Here is a 19,779-nt window from a genome sequence, read left to right as displayed (position 1 = left end):
ACGACATTCGCTCAAGTTTGACTATACAACAAATGTTCCAACAAACAGGACGCTCTCAACCTTACTTCAAACACATACCCGCAACACAAGTACACACAGGCAGTTTAAAAAAAAATTCAGACCTTGCCGCACAACACAAGGCTTTAGAAGCCAACAACAAAACAAACATGCATGAGACATTACAACTGTTACAACAAGTGCGGCCGAGGGGGGAAAGAGCGGCCTCTCAGCGTTGAATTTAATGTAATTACGGGGACTCGAACGGATCTAGCTTGACTTGTAGCATGATGCACTAGTCATTACGCTTGTTGTACAGCAGCAGCCCGATCATTGTCCAAACGAGCAAGAAGTCAAAGCGCCGCTGGGCCTGGTAACCATATATAGCCATAGAAAGTATGTGAACATTCACAACAATCATAGGTTGCAACAAATCAGTCAGACATATAATCCGTCCGCCCCCTAACTTACCAGAACAGCTTCGCATTGAGCATTGACCACAGCACATGGTTTTTCTTTGTTCCTTTGGATGTGTCGCAGCTTCCAACATACAAGCAGTCAAGCACGCTGAGGAGTAAGCTTCTGTACACAATCAGCTCAAATACTGGGTTTGAACTGTCGTAGAGGTACACATCCATTCTACCTTGTCTACCGTGCTCTGCTGCGGTGAACAGAGAGTGGTATGTGTTTATTGCTTGGTTTTGAACACCTTCCAAACTACTGGAATTTTTCCATTTGAAGGAATGAAATGAATCATATCTTTTTTATATAAATGAAATAGTTACTGCTTTTTTATGGGCCAAGCAGGAGCATTGCTATTTCATTAATAGGGGGTGAACTTTACAATTGCTGCAGAAAGCAAGGAAAAGAGAAAAAAGAGAGAAAAAACAGCATGCAGGACAACCTGCACCACGACAGCTCAGGAGACTACTCCCACGCCTCTAGCAGGAGGCCAGTATCCTCCCTAACCAAATTTGGCAGTCTTGCCATCGAAAATTTTGCGGTGCACATACAACATTTTGTGATACAATCCATGTACGATGGAGGATCCAGTGTTGTGCTGTATTTTTTGTTTCACCCCAAGAACTGTTCGATGTGCTGTGTTTCTACAAGAATAGTACATAAAGGATCATATGCATAGCAGGACGCTGGGAAAAAAAGGCATCCTCCTTTTCCAAAGAAAAAAAATTAATGCACAACTGAGCTACTGGAACATCAAGATTTCTGCGAGATCCAGCAATATTAGCTAAAAGGGCATTTCAGCGAGAAAAAAATAACAAGAAAGACACACTCAGTTTTTCCAACTATAGGCTCAACAAAACCACCTTAACACTGGCTAGTGTGTGACATGATCCTAAATAAAAACAACACCCTTTTCAAATAGAATCTCATTTTTCCGGGTGTTCAAGAATAAGCAGATTCCTGAGTATCATCAAGGATCAGAATTAAGATCTTCTATTTGAACCTTCAGGAGGGGCCAACTGGCAAACTGTGTCCCGTAGCATATCTGGCACACTAGTACTGTAGCATATCTGAAGGAACTTATGGCTGAATCTTTGAAGATCACCAAACTTATTACCCTGACATAACCTAGCTAATGTACGGCACATCATCTGATTATTCTTTAAGACTATTTTTCAACTTAGCCATATGAATTGTATTACTAATTACAGCTAGACTCCTAGTATAACATAAAGGACTAGGTTCAGGTAAACCAGCAACATGTTATGACTTATTTATGGGTACAATAAAAAGAAGGTAGACAGAAGCAATGGTCTCCCCCTTAAAGCATTCTATATTTGGCTTTAACTATGATGTGCTTTTTAAGTAAACGGTACCTTTAAACAACCCAATTTCTATTTATATAATGTATGTGAATTTTTGAGCAAAATGATATGGTAGAAGAGATTAATTAAAATAGTTTGCTATCTTTCATACAGTAAATTCATTATTCTATCCATACAACTCTAGTTCCACTATCATAAGATAATGGAACAAGTTTACAACAAATGTTACAAACAGGATGCTCCCAACCTGAGTTCAAACACATACCCTCAACACAAAGTACACACACATCCAGTTTAACAGAAAGTCGCATCTTGCAGCACAACACAAGATTCCAAAACCAAGAACAAAATGAACATGAGACATGATAACTATTGCAACAAATGCAACCAAGGGGTGAAGAGCCGCCTCTCAGCCTTGCATATAAAGTAATTGGGGAGCCTTGAGCCTAGGTAGTAGCTTGACTGGTACCATGATGGACTGGCAATTACGCTTGTGGTACAGCAGCAGCCCATTCGCTGTCTAGACGACCAAGAAGTTTGAGCGCCGTTGGGCCTGGTAATCATATAGGCACAGAAAGTATGTGAACATTTGCAACAATCATACATATGATGCAATAAGTTAGTCAACATAATTTTCTATCTTTCAGGGCAAATATGGAGAAAATATAACACAAAAACAACATGCTATTCATTTATCGATTAACTAAAGAGGAAAAGAACAACAAAGTTGTTCGTAAACATTTTAAGGCTAAAAAACATGTGCATTCTGGCCACTAATGTAATGTAAGGATAAGCAATTACCGGCATAGAAATTTGCGTAAGGGTGATAGGAATTTTCCATAAAGCTTCCATGTAGTTTCTTGCACTGCATTAAGTCGAGTTGAACTAGGAAGACATAAACATCGCCATTCTGCACCCAGGGGAATGTGTGCACCGATATAATAACCGCATCCGCATCCTCAGTGTACCCCAGAATAGTCGATTTCCCTGCCTCCATGCTAGACGGCAGAGCAAGCATGCCACGCATGTCAACTGTCTTCCGCAGCACCCATGTCGCGACACCGCGATCACTGACCTTTCGGTCCCACATTTGCCAGCTAGGGTACGAGAATACGACAAGTCCAACATTGCCATTCTCTCCATTGATAATCCGGCTTCGGCAGCTGTGGATGTTCTCAATGGAAGGCTTGGTGATCACAGCTAGGCTCTTGCTTTCCATATTGAACTCCAGTATACCATGGTCACGCTCAGTGAGCCACCAGTAGAGCCTTTTGCCAATGAGTGTGCAGGGGAGATGGCCAACCGCACATGGTCTCGCTGCAGCAATGAGTTCTCCCCACTCGCCGGTCTCCGACGAGTAGATGCGGGCCGCGGTAACTGCTGCGCCGTCATTGTCAGAAAAGCCTACCAAGACCAACTGAAATGCGCTGGACCGGAGGTGCTCGTCGCCAACCAAAGCTCCATTGGCGTTGTACGCGTGCTGGTCGAAATCCGGTGGAAACGCCACGATGCAGCGATCTCCGGAGATGGGATCAAACACCACGAGCTCACACTGCTTCCGGTTGATGACGAGGACGCGCCCATGGCGGCAGCCGAGCACGCCCCAGTGGTCATTGGTGGCATCGTCGGCGCAGACCTGCAGCGAGAACCTCTCCGCGGGGATGCGATCTGGAGAGTCCAGAGCAGGGATGAACAGGAGCTTCTTCCAAAGTTTTGGATTTCGTCCGAGAAAACCGAAATTCCAGCGATTTTCGTCCATCCCGTTCTGGCCCGGTAAAAGGGTGTACCGGCCCAAAAAATTCGGCCATTTTTAAATTCACAGCCCAGCCCATGGTCTGCTACAGCCCACACAAACCCCCCCTGTGGTATAAAAGCACGAATTCACCTCCTCCTAACCCTAAATTTCACTTTTCCCGTCTCCATCTCACTCAGCGGCGGCTGTGGGCAACAGAACCCTAGCGAGTGAGGCGGGGGCGCGGTGCAGCGCCGCCTCCTCCCTCCCTCCCAATCTCCTCCCTCGTCTCCCTCCCTCCCAGTCTCTTTTCCGTCCATGGACAGTGGCCGTGCCGACTAGGTGAGTGGTGGCAGCGCCATGGAGCGCGGCCGCACAACTTCGATGTCGGGGCAGGTGGGTTCAGGCGTTGAACGGCTCCACGGGAGCAGCAGTATGCAGCACATCCAGTCGGGCTCGGGCAGCGCCCTGGCGCCGGACGCACGCGCTGGCCTCCGGCAAGCTGGACATGGTACTGACGTACTGTAACCACTGTTCCTCTAATCTTGTACATGCACCTATTTAGCATTTTTGTATGACGGCTCATCTTGCCCAGATCTGTAGCTAGCTTTTCATTTGTGGAGATCTGTAGCTAGGTTCAGCATGCACACTTGCTTGATATAGGAGCACAATTGTGCATGATAGCTCACCTTTCCATGATCTGTAGTTAGCTGTACGTGCATGCTTATTTAGCAAGTGTGGATGATAGCACACCTAGCCAAGTGTGGATGATGGCACACCTAGGAAGGATCTTTCACTAGCTTGTTCAATAGCATTGTTTCTAATATCTTGTACTACAAGACTGCTTTATATGTTCTCAACTTTGGTTGCATGCCATTGTTAAAATAGATTGCCATTTTTTTGCAAATAAAGTTGATCTAATCACATACTTGAATTTTTAGGTGATGGAAGTGCACCCTATCTTAATAGGGTGAGCATTGATGATTCCAGAAGGAGGGAAAATGTCAACCCCGACAATGAAGATGACATTCTGATGGGGAATGATTCAGCTCCAAGAGAGACAATTTGGAAAGGTCAATAGCATGATCTGCATTTTGTTAATTGTGTTTAATTTTTTTGTATGGATATTATGATACTTTTAGAGAGGAAAAATTTAAATAAAAAATGTATTAATTCCTTAAAGTTAAAATTGTGCTAATTCTGTTTGTTATGCCTTGTTAGCTTTTACTTGATTTTGTTATGCATTAAGAGTAAAAAATGTGCCAAGTCCCTTTTTTCTGCCTTATTATATATTTTTACTTGATGTTATGATGCATTTAATGTATGAAGTTGTTTATTCTGTTGTAAAAATTATGCTAATTCTTGTTACTGTCCTGGTTCATTCTTTTTATTCCTTACTCAATTTTTAGTCGTATTATGGTGCATTTAGAGTTGAAATGTTGTTTATTCTGTTGTAAAGATTATGCTAATTCTTGTTACTGTCATGGTTCATTCTTTTTTATTCCTTACTCAGTAGGAAAGCCTCTCATCTTGGAAGGAAGGACAATGGCAGGAAAAGGAAGAGGGTAGAGGAAGAAGAGGACGACTACAATGATAGTGAGCATGAATGATGAAGAAAATGACGAGCTGGAAATTGATGATGACGATGATAGCCATGATGATGGTGCAAGTCAATCTGATGGAGGAGATTCGGCAATGCAAGTTGAAAAGGATTTACCAAGCCAAGTTGGAAACAATGTTGAGGTAACAAGTGATTTGCCATTTATGCGCTTTATTATATTCTGTCATAAACATGTGATGTTTGCTTTAGTCCATATGATTTTATATGTTGTTTCAATTGGGGCTGCCATCTATTAATTATCGTTTCTGCCATCTACTTGTGATGTTTATATAATTCACAATGCTTTAGTCCATATGATTCTATATGGTGTTTCAATTGGGTCTGCCATCTATGAGTTGTTGCTGCCATTTACTTGTAATGTTTATATAATTCACAATGCTTTAGTCCATCTGATTTTATATGTTGTTTCAATTGGGCTGCCATCTATGAGTTGTTGCTGCCATCTACTTGTAATGTTTATACTCCCTCCGTCCGGAAATACTTGTCATCAAAATGTATCTAGACATATTTTAGTTCTAGATACATCTCTTTTTATCCATTTTGATGACAAGTATTTTCGGACGGAGGGAGTATAATTCACAATGCTTTAGTCCATCTGATTTTATATGTTGTTTCAATTGGGGCTGCCATCTATGAGTTCTTTTTGCCATCTACTTGTAATCTTTATATAATTCACATTGTTTTTGTCCATATGATTTTATATGTTGTTCCAATTGGGGCTGCCATCAATGAGTTGTTGATTCTGCCATCTACTTGTAATGTTTATATAATTCACAATCCTTTAATTGCAAGGTTAAGCGGCATGGGAGCAAAAGAGCTTTTGGTTTGATGAAGACTAACAGGTGGATGAACAGGAAGTCCGAAGTGAAGGTCTCTGTTCGATTCAATACTTTTGGTGCAAGACTGAAAAGTTGAAGAACAAGAATTCAGAATTGAACTTTCTGTTTGTATTTTGGGGTCGGTATAATTGAACTTTGAATGCCGTGTTAAATTCATTGTGGACTGTAATTCTGAACCGTTATGATGCTCACTTCGACTCTTAGTATCTGAACTATTAAGTCGCATGTTACTCATAGTATCTGAAATATTTAGTCGCATGTTAATCTGGACGATCATGTTGCTTTTCTAATGGTTGCCGCTCTCTGAATTGATGGACTCTACTACTGTCTGAATGGTTGCAACTGGAGTGCTGATCTTCAGTCTGATACATAGTGATTTGATGAATAGATTCAGCTGTTTGATTTTTACATGCATATTTTGCTAGAAATTCTGATACTCAGTTGTTGTTCTGTTGTATTTCAATTTTTTTGGCAAATTTCCTTCATTTTTCGTTTATTTTTCGTTCATTTTTCGTCCCAAAATTCAAATTTTGCTATATGATTTTCGTCCGAAATTTTCTGAAAAAATCCGAAAAAACCGAAATTCGTCCATTTCGTCCAGGACCGCTAAAAATCAAAAAATGAAATCCAAAATTCTGGCTTCTTCCCGTCCCTCTCGAATGCGCCCAGGACAGGGGGCCTGCCGTGGTGGTCGCGCAAGCGCCGGCTGAAGGCGGCGGATGCGGCGAGGCGACCCCAGCGCTTGGAGACGATGGAGGCGTGCAGGATCAAGGACGGCTGCGGGGGGAGACGTGCGAGGATCTCGGCGAGGAGGTCGTCTTTGCCCAGCACCTCCGTCGCCGGCGAGATGAGGCCGGGCGTCGTCTCGTCGTCGCCTTCATCGCTCGCGTGGAGTGGGGAAATTGTCAGCTTCGAGGAGAAGTGGTGGAGAGGCAAGTACGGGCCAGAGAGACCGGCGTGGGGCGGGGGCGGAGGGGCAGGCCCAGGCGGTGGAGGAAATTGTCAGTCTCGCCGCCGGCGTCCATCGGGCCCCAGAATTGCGATCTGGAATCTGGAATGTGTTTCCTTGTAACGGAAAGGGGAGAAGAGGAAACAAGTCTACCTAGCCCCCTGGAGTTTCCCAAGCTGGCCAATTTAGCCCCTGAGGTTTAAAACCGGCTACTTAACTCCCTGGTCTTTCCAAAACCTGAATCACCCCCTAATCATGATTAGAGTGGTTTGGGCGGGCGTTTTTTTGGTGATGTGGCATGGTGCACCTCGCTCTGGACCTCCGCCCAGCTGCACCCGCCCTCGTCCATACTGCACATCGCGCACATTGGCCGAAATATCCATGGATGCCCGACATCAGCATGAAGCTCGCGACGATTGTTCTTCCAACTCCAAGCTTCTCGGTGGTAAGCCTTGCTGTCTCCTAGTTGCCATGCGGCCTGCACTACTCCAACAACGTCTTTTCAAAACCTTGTGAATCAGCCCCTAATCCTGATTAGAGTGGTTTGGGCAAACGGTTTTGGTGATGTGATACTCCAACTCCACACAGCTACACCCGGCCTCATGCGCCCTCCGCTTCACGTCGCGCACATTACATAGATGCCCGACATCAGCATGAAGCTTGCCATGGCCATTCTTCTGATTCTAAGCTTCTCGGTGGTGAGCTTCACCGTATCCTAGTTGTCGTGCGGCCTGCACTACTCCAACGACGTCTTGCACACCTCTAAGTTGATTATGCATGGAGCGCGTCGGGGAACCTGCATCTCTGACCAGTTTGTAACCGTGGATCTCATCAGTGGGTTCCAGCCTTTCATTACGTCACAACGATCCATGACATCAAACGCGAGTGTTGCGGGGATGAACTTCTCGCCGTCATTCTCCCTCACCACCGTGTCGGCCTACCAGGCTGCCAAAATTATGTTCACCAGCTTCCATGGTGAGTCGTGTGTGAAGGACCGCGTTCTCGCTGGGCTTGAGGTAGTCAGACCCTCCTAATCAAGACTTGCTTTGAGATGGAAGGTGCCTACATCAGCTACCTCATCGCCCAACTCACCAGATGGTGCTCGTCCCCGGCACAGACGTACCGGAATCGCCGCATGGCGAGCTCACGGTCTCTGGGAAGAGAGGGAGAACATCGTCATGACTGTTGTGGACGACACGACATAAGCGATGCCGTATACACTCGGATGGAAGACGGATTATTGAGTGGCACATGCCCTAGTCATGTAATTGTTAGATCCAGTATATCTCTAGGCCGGCTAAAACCCCTAGTAATTTTACTCGTATCTCTTTTTGCATCCTCAGCGAAGAGGGGGGAAATAGGGGTGAGTAGTCTCAGAGGTGAGAAGAAGGCCATAGGGGGTTTGTGCACTACCTATGATGTGGCCTACGCCCTAGTCGCATTGGTCCCGGTTCGTCTGGCCCCTTTGGTCCCGGTTGGTGGGACGAACCGGGACCAATGGGTCTCGCTCCTGGCCCACCACCATTGGTCCCGGTTGGTGGCTTGAACCGGGACCACAGGCTTCCCTTTAGTCCCGGTTCATGCCATGAACCAGGACCAATGAGGTGCCTATATATGCCCCTCGCCCGCGAGTAGAGCACTCCAGTGCTCTGTTTTTCTCTGGCCGGCGAGGGAAGGGCTTTGCGGTGCTCTAGCTCACCTCCTATGCACATGAGGTATTCGATGAAATGCCCGAGCCACACTAGTTAAGCTTTCTCCTCTCGAAGCTCGACCTCAAAACTCCATTTTCCTCGAGATTTGTCTAGGTTTAGCGGCCCGTCACGTCCCATTCCTGTCTTCACCGCCGTCGATCGCCCGCGCCGATCTCGTCGCAGGCACCACCGTGGTGAGCCTCTTGTTCTTATCTTCTTTCTGAAAGAAAAAATTCTTACTTTAGATAGATACTTGTCTAATTTTCTTACTTTTATTATTGCTTGTTATTATATAGTGCGATGGTTTTGGTATCCGCCCCCGCCGGCCCTCGTCCTGGCTATGATTCGTATGTGGTATATATTATCTTTTTATAACTATTTGGTTCATTTATTGTTTATGACAATTATGCCGACCAATGTGACATAGATTTTATTTATGTAGGAGGTAGTTGAACCAGAAATTGCAACCGACCCTATTGTCGAGAGGTTAAATTTAGTTAAAGAAGAAAACAATTACTTGAAGGAAAAAATAAAAAAATTGAGGAGGAGAAGATGATATTGGAGTTGCATGTTGCGGATGTCGTCGATGATCACAAGATCAAGATGGATGCAATGCGGTTGAAGATGAGAAATATTAGAAAATATGTCATTCATACCGAGGCTTGGTATCATTATGCCGTTGGATCAATTGTTACCTTGGTTGCGATTGTGATCGCATTTGTTTTCGCATTGAAATGTTTTACATAGTTTCAATGTATGGTTTAATTAATTAGATGCTCTGGAGAGCTATATGTTGTTAGATGAGAACTATGTATGTACTTTGGTTTTAATGTGATGATGAACTTCTATTAATTTGGTCACTTAATTATCTATTCATGATGTTCTGTAATGGTTTTTGACACACTTAATTATATATAATGCACGCAGATGAACCAACAATGGATGTACGGTGACAGACACACCTCCGAGTACATTAAGGGCGTGCATGATTTTCTCAAAGTGGCTGAGGCAAATAAGCAAAATGGTTTTATATGTTGTCCATGCCCTAAATGTGGGAATACGAAGTCTTACTCTGACCGGAAAATCCTTCACACCCACCTGCTTTACAATGGTCTCATGCCACACTATAATGTTTGGATGAGGCACGAAGAAATAAGGGTTATGATGGAAGACGAAGAAGAAGAAGAGGACGATGACAACTATGTGCCCCCTGAATACGGTGATGCTGCAACGGGGGAAGCTGCTGAAGATCAAGAGGAACCAGACGATGTGCCCAATGATGCTGCAACGAGGGAAGCTGCTGAAGATGAAGAGGAACCAGACAATGTGCCCGATGATGATGATCTCCGCCGGGTCATTGTCGATGCAAGGACGCAATGTGAAAGTCAAAAGGAGAAGCTGAAGTTCGATCGCATGTTAGAGGATCACAAAAATGGGTTGTACCCCAATTGCGAAGATGGCAACACAAAGCTCGGTACCGTACTGGAATTGCTGCAGTGGAAGGCAGAGAATGCTGTTCCTGACAAAGGATTTGAGAAACTACTGAAAATATTGAAGAAGAAGCTTCCAAAGGATAACGAATTGCCCGATAGTACATACGCAGCAAAGAAGGTCGTATGCCCTCTAGGATTGGAGGTGCAGAAGATACATGCATGCCCTGATGACTGCATCCTCTACCACAGTGCGTACAAGGATCTGAACGCACGCCTGGTATGTGGTGCATTGCGGTATAAGATCAGACGAGATGATCCTGGTGATGTTGATGCGAGCCCCCGAGGAAGAGGGTTCCTGCGAAGGTGATGTGGTATGCTCCTATAATACCACAGTAGAAACGTCTATTCAGAAACGAAGAGCATGCCAAGCTGATGCAATGGCACAATGAGGACCATAAGAAAGACGGGAAATTGAGAGCACCCGCTGACGGGTCACAGTGGAGAAAAATCGAGAGAAAGTACTGGCCTGGGTTTGCAAGTGACCCAAGGAACGTATGGTTTGGTTTAAGCGCGGATGGCATTAATCCTTTCGGGGAGCAGAGCAGCAATCACAGCACCTGGCCTGTGACTCTATGTATGTATAACCTTCCTCCTTGGATGTGCATGAAGCGGAAGTTCATTATGATGCCAGTTCTCATCCAAGTCCCTAAGAAACCCGGCAACGACATTGATGTGTTCCTAAGGCCATTAGTTGAAGAACTTTTACAGCTGTGGAATGGAAACAGTGTACGTACGTGGGATGAGCACAAACAGGAGGAATTTAACCTGCACGCGTTGCTGTTTGTAACCATCAACGATTGGCCCGCTCTCAGTAACCTTTCAGGACAGACAAACAAGGAATACCACGCATGCACGCACTGTTTAGATGAAACTGAAGGAAGCATCTTCATGGGAGTCCTAAAGAAATATGTCCTTAACCGCACTAGGCCAGAAGGAAGCATCTCCATGGGCCATCAAACAGAGGATGTCATTGGGTTTTGTGTTGACTTCATTCTTGGCCTTAAGAAGATAGGTCTCCCTAAATCGCGGTATGAGGGGAGACTGACTGGAAAAGGCACGCTGGGAGGGGACTAAATAATATGCAGGGACGGATATTCTTGGTCTCAAGCACACTACACAGTTCTATAGAACTCTACCTTGGTGACCCCGTATGTCGATGAACACAAGAACAGTCTGCGCTCCAAACACCTGGAGCAGTGCGACGACTGGATTACATGTGAACACATCAGGACTTTCAGCAGTTGGTTAGAAACACGTCTCAGAGGTGACAACACTATTTGTGATGAGCTGTACTTGTTGTCCAAGGGACCATCTTTGACTGTATTGACTTACAAAGGATACGAGATAAATGGGAATACATTTTACACGATCGTCCAAGATCAAAAGAGCACCAACCAAAACAGCGGTGTCCGCTTTGATGCAGCAACCGAGAGGGGAAAGGACACATATTATGGTTACATAGTGGACATATGGGAACTTGACTACGGACATGATTTTAAGGTCCCTTTCTTTAAGTGCAAATGGGTCAATCTGTCAGGAGGCGGGGTACAGGTAGACCCACAGTACGGAATGACAACACTGGATCTGAAAAATCTTGGGTACACTGACGAACCGTTCGTCCTAGCCAATGATGTGGCATAGGTTATCTATGTGAAGGACATGTCTACCAAACCGAGAAAAAAAAAGATAAGGAAGCGAATGCATCATACGATGAGCCAAAGCGCCACATAGTTCTTTGAGGAAAAAGGGACATCATGGGAGTGGAGGGCAAGACAGACATGTCTGAAGATTATGAAAAGTTTCATGAAATTCCTCCCTTTAAAGTCAAGGTTGATCCAAGCATCCTGATAAACGATGAAGATTATCCATGGTTACGGCGCAATAAGCAAATGACACAAGCTAAGAAAAAGTAAAGACTTTCTCCCGCAACTATTATGATGATACCATGCCAACTTTGTAACAGACGAGTATGATACCATTGTCCGTTTTGTACATGCACATGCTATGTGGGTGAAATTATGATACCATGCCAACTTTCAACTTTTTCAGAGTTCATTTAAAATGCTTTAATGTCTTATGGTTCGGCCCTCGTAATACCATTATTCAAATTTTAACTATTCAAATTTGAAAACTAATGGCACTAACAGAAAGTTTATAATTTTTCTAAAACTAATGGCACTAACAGAAAGTTTATAATTTTTCTGACCTAAAAGCAAAAAGAATTAAAAAATAAAGCAAAAAACAAAAGAAAATAAATAATGCAAAATACAAAACAAAAAGCTCGAGAGGGTGGGCGCAGCAGCACTTATAAACCACTCTCGAGCTCTCTTAGCTAGCGAGGTGGCACCAACCAGGACCAATGCGCCTCGCCCCTGGCCCATGACCATTAGTCCCGGTTTGTGCCACAAACCGGGACTAAAAGGTTGGTCCTCGTTGCGGTCAGAGTTTAGTCCCACCCCGCCAACCGAAGGGCGCTCACACCGGTTTATAAGCCCTTCCCCCTCTACCTTGTTGAGCTCCTCTCAAAGTGAAAATAGATGCCCTTATACAGGAAATTTGACCTAAATTCAGAGTGAATTTCTCTGAAATTCATAGAAATTTACTATGAATTTAGGTTGAATTTTCTCTATAAGCGCATATATGCTCATCTTTTTAGTAAAGTTAATCACAAACTTGTGATTCACACAAATTTCAAAGAATTCAAATTTTAACTATTCAAATTTGAAAACTAATGTCACTAACAGAAAGTTTATAATTTTTCTGACCTAAGAGCAAAAAGAATTAAAAATAAACTTTAATAAAATAAATAAAAATAGCAACAACACGTATTTTGTTGTAAGTAGAAACAAAATCAAACAAATAAAGCAACAAAGAAAACAAAAAAATAAATTTGAAAACTAATGGCACTAATAGAAAGTTTATAATTTTTGAGACCTAAAAGAAAAATAATTAAAAGTAAACTTTAATAAAATAAATAAAAATAGCAAGAATAAGTATTTTGTTGTAAGTAGAAAAAAATAAAAAAATAAAGCAACAAAGAACACAAAAAAACAAATTTGAAAACTAATGGCACTAACAGAAAGTTTATAATTTTTGTGACCTAAAAGAAAAATAATTAAAAATAAACTTTAATAAAATAAATAAAAATAGCAACAATAAGTATTTTGTTGTAAGTAGAAACAGAATAAAATAAATAAAGCAACAAAGAAAACTAAAAAAGTGCCACCTACCGGGCCCCCACGGCCTGAATACGACTAGAAACCCTACCATGGGCCAGGATTCAGGCCCGCAGGAGACCTAGTAGGCCCACAGGCACACAGCGTACGGTTAGACCCGAAAACCTACAATTGAGAGGAGTTCGAGAGGGTGGGCGCAGTAGCGCTTATAAACCACTCTCAAGCTCTCTTAGCTAGCGAGGTGGTACCAAACTTTTAACGCGGGGCAGCACAAGGCCTTTGGTCCCGGTTGGTGCCACCAACCGGGACTAAAGGGGTGCATTGGTCACGGTTCGTGGCACCAACCGGGACCAATGCCCCCTTTAGTCCCGGTTGGTGCCACCATCCGGGACCAAAGGCCTCTGCTTCCCGCCCTTTGGGCTGCTGAAAAGAGACCTTTGGTCCCGGTTGGTGGCACCAACCGGTACTAAAGGGGGCATTGGTCCCGGTTGGTGCCACTAACCGGGACTAAAGGCTTTGCTATATAAGATGACACTTAGGAAATTTTCACTTCTCATCTCGCAGTTGCCCCCGACGACGCCGACGACATCGACGCCGCCCGCCGCCCCCGACGTCGCCGTCGCCCACCATCGCCGTCGCCCGCGCCCTCGCCCGACGCCGTCGCCGCTTGCCGCCCCTGCCCTGACGCGCGCCGCCCCGGCCCTGCCCCGACGCGCGCCGCCCCGGCCTGCCCCGTCGTCGCCGTCGCCCTGCCCCGCCCCCTTCGTCGCCGTCGCCCCCTGCCCCGAGCGAGCGCCCCACGCCCCACTGGCTCCGGCGTGGGGCGTGGGTGGAGGGGCAGGCCCAGGCGGTGGAGGAGGGCCGCAGTCTCGCCGCCGGCGTCCGTCGGGCCCCAGAATTGCGATCTGGATTCTGGAATGTGTTTCCTTGTAACGGAAAGGGGAGAAGAGGAAACAAGTCTACCTAGCCCCCTGGAGTTTCCCAAGCTGGCCAATTTAGCCCCTGAGGTTTAAAACCGGCTACTTAATGGCATCTACTTAGTGAAAATAAATAAATTTTATAACATAAAAAATGCCTAAGCTCCTGAGGCTACAACGGCATGTGCTAATTCTGCGGGCTAAATTAAACTAGCCGGGAGCTTCACATGAGAAGAAAATCAATCAAGCGCTCGCTGCCAGGTCTTACGCCGACGCTACATCCGACGATGGGATTCAGGGCGTAAACTGCCAATTAGCCAGGTTTCTAATCCTGGCGCCGGTGCTAAGCGCCGGGCGTTGGAGATGCCCTAACCCCCCGGTCTTTCCAAAACCTTGTGAATCACCGCCTAATCCTGATTAGAGTGGTTTGGGCAGGCGTTTTCTTGTGATGTGGCATGGTGCACCTCGCTCTGGACCTCCGCCCAGTTGCATGCAGCCTCGTCCATCCTCCACTGCACATCGCGCACATTGCCCGAAATATCCATGGATGCCCGACATCAGCATGAAGCTTGCGAGGGCTGTTCCTCTAACTCCAAACTTTTCGGTGGTGAGCCTAACGGTCTCCTAGTTGTCGTACGGCCTGCACTACTCCAACAACGTCTTTTCAAAACCTTGTGAATCAGCCCCTAATCCTGATTAGAGTGGTTTGGGCAGGCGGTTTTTGGTGATGTGATACTCCACACAACTGCACCTGGCCTCGTGCACCCTCCGTTGCATGTCGCGCACATTAAAAGATGCCCGACATCAGCACGAAGCTTGCCATGGCCATTCTTGTGATTCTAAGCTTCTCGGTGGCGAGCCTCGGCCTGCACTACTCCAATGACGTCTTGCACATCTCAAACTTGATTATGCATGGAGCACGTCGGCGAACCTGTAGCTCTGACCCAGTTTGTAACTGTGGATCTCATCAGCGGGTTCCAGCCTTTCATTACGTCACAGCGATCCATGACGTCAAACGCGAGCCTCGCGGGGATGAACTTCTCGCCTTCATTCTCCCTCTCCACCGTGTTGGCCTACCAGGCTGCCGAAATTGTGTTCACCAGCTTCCATGGTGAGTCGTGTGTGTAGGACCGCGTTCTCGCGGGGCTAGAGGCAGATGGACCCTCCTAATCAAGACTTGCTTTGAGATGGAAGGTGCCTACATCAGCTACCTCATCGCCCAGCTCACCAGATGGTGCTCGTCACCGGCCCAGACATACCAGGATCGCTGCATGGCGAGCTCGCGATCTCTGGGAAGAGAGTGACTCTCCTCCTTCTCGGAGAATGTCATCATGACTGTTGTGGATGAGAGGACATAAGTGACGCCGTATACACCTGGATGGCAGACATATTATTGAGTGGCACATGCCCTAGTCGTGTAATTGTTAGATACAGTATATCTCTAGGCCGGCTAAAACCCCTAGTACTTCAAAACTATATAATTTTACTCGTATCTCTTTTTGCATCGTCGGCGAAGAGGGGGGAAATAGGGATGAGTAGTCTCAGAGGTGAGAAGAAGGCCGAAGAGGAGTGAATTTTCCCTTTTCTTTTGGAGAATGTGGATGGAGAAATCAATGGACACCGAGGGAAGACATAAAAGTTATGGCGCCCAACCCAAATTTGGACACATTGGTTGTGTGTTAACCCATCTCGGCAGGTTCAGATTTCACCTTTAGAATGTCAAAGATATTCGAAAAATGAACTAATGATAGATAGAATGTTCAATATGTTAGGCCGGCCCAAGAGTTAAGTATATCCTTCTTTGCTGCTCAAGATAGCTATATGGAGTGACAAACCAACAATACCATTCTCACATGTCTAGCCGGCATGAAGAGCATCATCTACTCAATATAGGCCAATTTTGTAATACTTTTTGGGGGATGGGCCGAAAATACGGCATTCAAAAAATCTCAGCTATTCCAATTTTTCTCCGCTAAAATTTTCAAATGAACTCTGAATTTAGAATTGTTCAATGTTTAGATGTATTTAGTTTAACAGATTGCGAACACCAAGTGCTTCCTGTTCCAGTGGTCATACCACCTCGGAATCGAACATGCAACATGAAGCTGGTAGGTCTCGCGCACTACCGACAAGCCAAGAGCTTGCATCCGATAATGTATGCATATGACACATATTTGATATTGCTTTTGTGGTTTAAATTCAAAATATTCCGGTGATAACAAATTTTCCCCGTGCCCACCGAACTTTCCGGTAAGCTGTCGGGTATCGGAAATTGGGACCAAGAAAAAGGAAACCTGATATAGGCCAGTTGGTTGTGCCTTGACTCAAGTTCTCGGTATATTTTTGTTTAACAGCAAGACCTCCACTTCTCATTCATCATCAATAGTATTAATAAATTTATAAAGTTCAAAAAAAGAGTATTACAAATATGGTTAATACCTGTTAGAAAAAAAGCAAGCAACATTCCGTTTGTGCGCTCATGATCTCTGTTCGTCTTTATTTCTTGGCAGATCGTGCTCACTTTAAATTGTCCACAGATATCTTCAACCATGTCAAAGAAATTCACAGATGCTTCCTTATTAGCAATCGGATATTTACAACCCTCTCAGAACAAATCCTGATATATCAACCCTGATAATTTCACAGATTGTTCCTTATTGCAACCTGGTAGAACAAACCTGATAGTGCCGGTTCATGAAGTTATAAATTTTACTGGACAGCACAAACAGAAAGATGCACTACATTGTTCAAGGCTATAGTATCAGCTGGGAACGTAGGCACAACAAAATGACAGAATGTAACCGCAGCCATAAAGGAATTCCAGCATGCACCAGCAGCAAGTATTGGAAAAATAGAGTAGCTTTCGTTTCCCTGGAAACCTCGACTAGTTAGGAAATCTTGAAAACTTTTCCAGGCATGTTCATTAATCAAGACATTATGGAAGCAAATGATATATTTAGCCAAAGAAAACCCCATATGCCTTATTTTGCCAATGAGGGCACTCACCTTCATATATAATCTCACATGCCTTCGATGCTTGCAGACCAACTACAGATTTCAGTTTCTTGCCATGCCAAGCAGCCAAGGATTCAACACCCACCCTGTGGTGCCCTGCTTGTATCACATTGGACATGGTAAGGAAAGCAAGTAAATCCGAATAAACAAGTCCTAAGGAAACAAGAAAATGCACTGACGTGATTATATCCAAGAAAGCGACGAAAGTAAATAGCATAACACAAAATCCATGAAGACGCGTTCCTTGCTTCACAATAAAAAGGCCATTAACAATGAGAATTTGAGTCATATATAGACTCATATTACCCAAACGCATGCGTCTCGGATTATTCTAACAGTGATCAAATGGGATCAAAATGCGATGAAAACTATCCTAGACAGAATGGGTGAGAAATAGGGGGAAAGAAAAGAAATGCAACAAGTAATTATAAGTCCAACTCACCACTCTAATGATTTTTGGCACTACATGTAGTTTGTGCACAGTTAGTGGACGGCACGCAGGTCACGTGGCAGTTACTCTTGCCGTGTATGTTTTGTAAGCCGAGTACTTTTTCACGGTCCTCATGGCTTATTAAGCTGTAAGCCGAGTATGATCTATAAGCCAAATGTCTTCTCAGAGTGTACACGGCTTATATGGAAGTAAGCCGAGTTGTGTTTTCTCGTCGTGAGTCCTGCTGCACATACTTGGTTTATGTAGGAATAAGCCGTGAACCCATGTTTTGACAATCAGGGTACGTCTTGATACTAGGCGACGTGTGATTTTCTTGTAGTGGCAGGTGCAACCAGTCAAATATAAAGGTCATTCAAAGTTGACTCTAAAACCATCTGATTTGGAGACAAAACAGTGGAGAGGTAGTGAAGTTTCCTAGCTTAACCAAAAGAGAATTTCCTTATTTGCAGGTAGAGGAGACAATGTTAGTTTGATAGCTTAACCAAAAGAGCTAGTCACTGAAATTCAAAATACTAACAATTAGAAATCAATGCAATAAAAGTTAGCATACTGAATATAATCTTCGAAAAATATTAGTAGAAAGCATGGACATTAGTGAGTGTGTTGTTCGTTGTCCTTCTCTAGATACCTTTCCGGGGAGAGAAAACTAGTCCTGAAACAAATCGACCGAAAGCACCTTCACAGTGAGGGCCTGAGGGGATAAAAAAAATCACAGCCGACTGATTCAGTTGTGATTGGATAACTCTAAAATAAATAATAAAACATAACCCAATATCAATGCATGATTGTGTTAACAGACTAAAAGAGATGGTAGAAAAATATGAGACTACAATTCCCCAAAAGATCAAATTAATGCACCACAGTATGTTAGCTTGCCAACATCATTTGTAAATTGGAACTATAAAAAAGGGAGGGAAGGCACTAAAAGAAGTTGAGCCAGCAAAAATGAGAAATAAATATAGATAAGTACGAGAACATCGATATGTCAGATAAACTTACCATGTAGCAACAATAACATTTATATACCAAGAAGAATTGGATAAACATAATGCTCAGTTATTGCAGCGCTTTATCAGATGACACATAAAGTGTTGACACAACAATGCTGCTATCCTGGTGGATAAAGTTAACAGACAAAGCGACAATGGACTCACTACATACGGAAAATTGGCATTCCACAAATCACCAAATGCACCCAAATGTTGACTAAATGCATGGGAAAAATGTGACATTAACTATTGATATGATCTGGAAGGCCGATCCGCAACAGAAAGCGTCAATTTCACACGTATCAATTAAACTACATGGTTAAGGTTGGCATTACCAAAAAAGCAACTATATGGTTTTAAGAGGCAATGCGAACTATAATCTAAAGAAATATTTGATGTATAGTTAATGCTTTATTTTTACCGATCCATGAGTATTTAGCCTTGCAAAGGTGGTCCTTGCTAATTCACACGGGATTTCACGTGCCACATGCATGCTAGTCAGGTCAGAGAGTAAGCTAGTGATGCTTTCCGCTACTGGACTTTAGCCATCCAGGGTGGCTCATACAAGTTTACAGGCATGCAGAAAAATGAACATTTATATGTTGCACTTATTTGGAATTTTTTGACATTTTTAAATCTGACGGGAGGGGATCCATATTTCACCCTTCATATAAGTCAATCATCTCAATTCCAAACTTATTAAAAATTGTGGATCAAACGGATTAGGAGGGTTCGAGCCCGCTGGGTCTGTGGATCAATGGCTGGGGCAGTACCTAGCTCTCTAATAGTACATGTGCAGCAACCAGTATCTTTAGTTGCTTGTGCACGAGACATCAGAAGCATTTCACCATATATTAACTTCACAATTAGGAATTTTTTGCATGAATATTTGAAGTTGGGCCATTCCAGCAATATTAGGTAAACTGCATTTCAATGAGCGAAGAAACATACGGCGAGGATGAAGGAAGCAAGAACACATGATTGTTGACCCCATGTTGACGGAAGGTTCAAACTCAGATTTGTAATGCTAAATATAGGACACTGACCATGTAGAGGCAGGGTTCCCTTCTAATTGTACTGGGATTACCATATGTGACAAAAACTAAGAATATCACTCACAAG

General features: G+C 44.1%; 1 protein-coding gene across 2 annotated transcripts; it reads left to right on the top strand.

Moving 5' to 3' along the window:
- The first annotated feature begins 3,695 nt into the window (after positions 1-3,695).
- LOC123131678 (uncharacterized) lies at positions 3,696-6,246 on the top strand. 2 transcript variants are annotated; one of them, XR_006464272.1, is made up of 4 exons: positions 3,696-4,027; positions 4,458-4,589; positions 5,030-5,259; positions 5,930-6,246. XR_006464272.1 is itself a non-coding variant. In XM_044551347.1 (3 exons), the coding sequence occupies exons 1-3, from the start codon at positions 3,877-3,879 to the stop codon at positions 5,083-5,085; spliced, it is 339 nt and encodes a 112-aa protein (XP_044407282.1). In that variant the 5' UTR covers positions 3,696-3,876; the 3' UTR covers positions 5,086-6,246. The 2 variants fall into 2 exon arrangements, 1 of the variants encoding a protein (XP_044407282.1); XM_044551347.1 differs by having other exon boundaries at positions 5,030-6,246.
- The last annotated feature ends 13,533 nt before the right edge of the window (positions 6,247-19,779 follow it).

Source organism: Triticum aestivum, chromosome 6A (assembly GCF_018294505.1).
Source record: "Triticum aestivum cultivar Chinese Spring chromosome 6A, IWGSC CS RefSeq v2.1, whole genome shotgun sequence".
NCBI classification, from domain to species: domain Eukaryota; kingdom Viridiplantae; phylum Streptophyta; class Magnoliopsida; order Poales; family Poaceae; genus Triticum; species Triticum aestivum.
This window is presented reverse-complemented; position numbering and strand designations above follow the sequence as displayed.